This window comes from Papaver somniferum, chromosome 2 (genome assembly GCF_003573695.1).
Source record: "Papaver somniferum cultivar HN1 chromosome 2, ASM357369v1, whole genome shotgun sequence".
In the NCBI taxonomy this organism is placed as follows: domain Eukaryota; kingdom Viridiplantae; phylum Streptophyta; class Magnoliopsida; order Ranunculales; family Papaveraceae; genus Papaver; species Papaver somniferum.
The window spans coordinates 209,945,505-209,950,746 of NC_039359.1; the positions used below are offsets into that span (position 1 = coordinate 209,945,505).

General features: G+C 38.1%; 1 protein-coding gene across 1 annotated transcript; it reads right to left on the reverse strand.

Moving 5' to 3' along the window:
- Positions 1-236: 236 nt before the first annotated feature.
- Positions 237-2,712, reverse strand: LOC113350397. The gene has a single exon (XM_026594526.1). The coding sequence runs from the start codon at positions 2,462-2,464 to the stop codon at positions 473-475; it is 1,992 nt and encodes a 663-aa protein (XP_026450311.1). The 5' UTR covers positions 2,465-2,712; the 3' UTR covers positions 237-472.
- Positions 2,713-5,242: the final 2,530 nt, after the last annotated feature.

A 5,242-nucleotide genomic window follows, 5' to 3' on the forward strand; every position in this document is an offset into this window, starting at 1 on the left:
TTGCCTTCCTTCGCCACAAAGCAAGGTTGTTGTTAATAACTAACAACCCATTAAACAAAGAAAAGAATTTATGCCAAAACAAAAATAATTCAGTAATGGTTGTAACTTGTAAAGCCTTAGTTGGAGGGAATTCATTCTTTGCCTACCAAATGAGGAACAAAACGACCCTCATTCACATGGGATCCAATCCAAGAAATAGAAAATAAAACTAGTTGGTATACCATTAACTAAAAACATCAACAACACGAAAAAGATTAAATTCTTTATCGATCAAAAAAATACATATACCGATCAAAAACTACAAAGAAAGAAAAAAAAAAGTATTGAACACAAATGTACACTCCATTTGAAGATCATAAGGGGTTTAATCAAAAGTAAATTGTATAAATTACAAAACAAACAACTAAAGAAAAGAATGGTGCAAGTTTTTTTAGCAGGATCTGGTTCGACCGTGGTTATGTGAGATTTTGAATCAATGGAATCCTCTTGAACCTCTAGATTGATAGAGCTCTAACCTACCTTTGGCCTCGGGCAATAGTGTTTCTACCGTAGCATCTTGCATCATATATCCTTGCTTTGATGACCATTCAAGAACTGTTAGTACTTCAGCTTGTGCGAGCGCCTCATTGTCCGGAACAGATAGAGCTATGTAACATAGTAGAATCAATGAGGGTATTTGAACCATTTGTTCTCCAAAATATACTAGCTGTACCAAGTGCTTAGCTCCTCCTGCATTTATAATGGCTTTTGAATGATCCATGTGTAGGTAATTCTCGGAGCATGCAAATTTTGACAAGGCAGTTGCAGCTTCGCAAGAAACATCTGCTTCTCTCTCGTCAAGTAACTTTACCAACGGCCCAATGATCCTTGTCTCTGTTGCTCTAAATGTTCGCGCCAAACTTCCCATTGCTCTCATACAGGGAATTAGAAGATCCGAATCCGCCTCCTGTATAATTTTCAGTAGTTGATCAAATACAGCCTTTGCAGCTGGAGAATTGGGCTTAAATGCAGTCCGTCGAAGATCAGTATCATATTCAGCTACCCCAGCGATTTCCATTAATGCCATCGCAGAATTGTATTGAACATCATCCACTCCCTTCTCAAGAAGAACAGCAAAACATAGAAGTGCTCTTGATTCACAAATACTTTTGCATATCGCTGAATTACCTTTAGCGAGATGCCAAAGGGCTTTCGCAGCCATTGCCTTCATGGTTGCTTTTGTAACGGGGTCTTCAAATTCCCTCCCTTTAATGCTAGTTCCAGCTAAATTTATATTTTGCTGATTGTGGGTATGTTTTGGGTTAGGGTTGCTGCTCTTGGTGTGGTGGTGCGGATTGGGCGGCTTGTTTTGCAGACCTTGAGAAGACGGTTTGTTATTTGACTTAGTAACCATGTTGTTCGACATCGTATTAGCAACCACATTCTGCATTTGATTAGGATTTTGATTCCCCATCGGATGTGCAATCGTCTTCTCTTCATCTTCGTGTCCCTTGACGTTGTTATTGCTATTGACGTTATTGTTCTTGCTTCCGGCGTTGTTGTCATTATTTGCCATTACAAGTGAATGAATTGATTTATGATTACTAGTAACAGCATACTTACTATGTTCTTGAACGGTCTCGAAAGCAAGATGACTCACGAGTAACCGGATTATATTGTTCTGCGCAAAATGATCTTGACATTTAGGATGATTAGCTGCAAGCTCAGAAACAGCCCAAGCCACCATTGATTGAACTTTCATGGGTCCTTCTTTAAGTATCTTAGCAAACACAGAACAAACACCAGCATGTATCATATGTTCGACGCTTTCGGGGTCACGACCGAGTAATCCAATCGCCCTCGCAGCATTCTCCTGACCTTCCATACGACCTTCTTTAACCAATTTCAATAACGGACCAACACCACCTTCTTCAATAATTAATTTCCCGTACCTATCATTATCACGAGCAAGAGAAACAAGAGAAGCAGCAGCATCGGATCGATCATCAAGAGATCCTTTATATAACGTCGCAATTTGTTCCCAGATTAAACAAAGGATCGGTTCATTTGCGGCAATAGGAGGAAGACCGAGATATTCATCATCTCGATCATCGCCGGAAGCAGACACACGTAGAAGCCAAGAAACATCTCCGATAGAATTCTCCAAATTAGCTGACATCTTCTTGAATGAATTTGCGGGGATGATCGTAAACAAACGTTTCATCCCATTTGCCCTGCATTTTTCAACAAGGAGATATGCTTTATCGAGTACCTGCTCGGTGTCGTCGATGATACGTCGTGTCGGACGTTCGTATAAATCGGAGCTTGCTCGTGCTGCTTGTCTTAAAAGCCCGGCTAATTTTTCAGTTTTTGATTTGAGTTCTGCACATTCCTGTTTGAATGATTGAACATCGTCTGCCCATTTTGTGACTTGATCAGCCACTTGAATTGGTCTTGCTAAGATCTGTTTCACGATGTCTCCCATGGCTTCCTAGCAATAAATTAGGAGCCAGATGAGAAACAAAGGGAAACAGATTAACACCAAGAGAAGAGAATATCAAAGAAGAAAAAAATTGACAGAGAATAAGAATAAGATGAAGAATAGGTAGTGGTAGAAAATTCAATGGAATGGTAGACGAAATCAAACCGGGGAGAAGAGGAGAAGACGACATTTCTAGAATATTTCTCTGTTTTTGGTTTTTTTTAATGTTATTTTGATTCTTTCTTGAAAGGGTCCTTGAAAGACGGAAGAGTTGAAGAATCTTAACTTATTTATATTCTAATGCTGTGGTCGGTTTGCTTGAGATTTTTTTATCACTCTCACACTCTCTTTGTCTCTCGTTGTTTTTTTCGGATCTGGATGGATGAATTAAGGGGCTTAGCGATGTTGATTTTCATTTTCAATTCAGTGTTTGGGCTTTGTCTCAAAATATATATATCTTGTGGTTTCCCGTACAATTAGGTGTTGTTGGACTCGGCAGTGTGTGGTTCTTAATTTGAAGTATCATAAGTATGTTTTTGAACTTGTTGGAGTTTCTGTGGAGTCCATTACAATGGGGGGCTTATGATGGAAGCTGCTCAGACAATGGTTACTGCTCTTTCTATTGGAGAAGCAGTAGCTCTCTTTATTGATTTACATTTTCTTTTCAGGTTTTGATGGGTTCCAATTATAATTATAATTTTTATTTATTTTTAATGGAAGGAGTAAAACAAAACTATTTATTTGTGATCAATCAACTAGCCAATTGTTGATAGACGACATATTAAAAAAGTGGTCCTGGTATTTGTGTTAGAGCATTGCTCGGTCGAACTCGCACGCGTTGCTATTTCAAGCATGTTTGTCAATGTTAGCGATCAAAACTATATGTCTTGATTTTTAGTTTACTTATGACTAAGTCTCGGTCGTTAGGAATAGTTGAGCTCCAGACTCCATGGCGATTATCTTAAGAAGACGAAGAACTACTCAAGGAATCAGTGGAACCTCATCCGACCAAAAGGTATGTGGAGACTTGAACTCATCTGTCACTCAAAAGTCTATCTACTCTATCTCCTACTCTTGAGACAAAAGTCGTATAAGTATGATAGTTTTCATACATACACATTTGCTATTTCGATCCGAGTTTACTCGCCTATCTTTTTCTCGAAATATGTGTTGGTGATCTTTTGCTTTAACCATTTTCATCTTTACCCGTGACGAAAGTCATGATGACGTTTCAATCTTGAAAATAGCGTTGATGACGATAGTCGATTCTTTATGTCTAACGACTATTATAACATTATAGAAGAATGTTTCAATGATTGAAACGTAGAGTTGAGATTACGTTACCAACTACGGATATAAGTATATATAGTGTGTTCGCACATTAGTGTATAAATCCATGTGTCGGAAACCAAGTGCGTGCATATGTGTGCATGCGGTATTGGTGAAGGAGACAGTAACCAGTAACCTTAGGTACGTACTGGCGAAACTCTTATACCCGAAAAGTTCTGCCGAGTTTGGAAACCAAAACCAACTCAAATCCGGTAGATAAGGTACGCATACCCGTACGCGTACCCAAGCTGGTTATATTTCTCAAATCGGTAGTTTCATGAACTTAAACAATAAATCAATAAGGAATGCAATCTTTGCAAACCGTGGCTATATTGTTCATGAATTGATTCAAATGAATCAAACCGATTTTGTTTCAATTATGTCTATGTATAAAGATCTAAGCAATTAAACAACTCTTGAACTAGTTCTTATGAGTCATTTGAACTAGTTATGAGAAAGATGAATACGGTTAATATGAAAGTGCTCATATGGCTAACAATTGGTTAACTATCAACTAAGTGTACACGTTTAGGTACAGTTACTCAAACCTAAATGAATACATTTGATTTGTGTGTCTGAAAAGCTAAGTTTCGATCTAACGGTTGAAAGATATTAGCTTGGATAAATCAGGTTTTTCATCTAACGGTGAATATTGAATGCTTTGTTACTAAGGTAACTTGGATTGCAAACCCTGATTTGAAAACTATATAAAGGAGACGTCTAGAAACTAGAAAACTAATCCCCACACCTCATGTGTGATACTAGTTGGTTTTCCAGAGTCGATTCTCCTTTAACCGTAGGTTTCTTCCCGAGAACCTGTCGGTTAACGACTTAAAGACTTCATTGGGATTGTGAAGCCAGACGAAACTACTTCTCTTGTAGTTGAGCGATCTGATCTTGATACTTTCTATCGTACGAGTTCAATTGTAAGATTGGCTTGAGATTATATCTCTGATAGGGCAAGATAAAAAGAAATCACAAACATCTTCGTCTAATCGTTTGTGATTCCACAATATCTAGTTTCGCTACCACATAATTTAGATTATTGTAAGGTGATTGACAATACTAGGATGTTCTTCGGGAATATATGTCCAGTTTATCAATTGGTTCATGTTCACCTTGATTTTATCAAAAGACGGAACAAAACTTGTAGGTTTATCTGTGGGAGACAAATTTATCTATTATCGTAGACTTTTCTGTGTGATACAGATTTGTTTATTAAAGTCTTCGACTTTGGGTCATAGCAACTCTTGGTTGTGGGTGAGATCAGCTAAGGGAATCAAGTGTGTAGTATCATGTTGGGATCAGAGATGTAAGGAGCGCAACTGTACCTTGAATCAGTGTGATATTTATTAGGGTTGAACTACAATCCAGATCGAAGTTAGTTTGTACTAGGATAGTGTATGTAGCGGCTTAATACAGTATGGTGTTCAATCTGGACTAGGTCCCTGG

Excerpts from the sequence above, each read along its gene's own strand:
- LOC113350397 (XM_026594526.1), bottom strand. The coding sequence starts at position 2,464 with ATGGGAGACATCGTGAAACAGATCTTAGCAAGACCAATTCAAGTGGCT.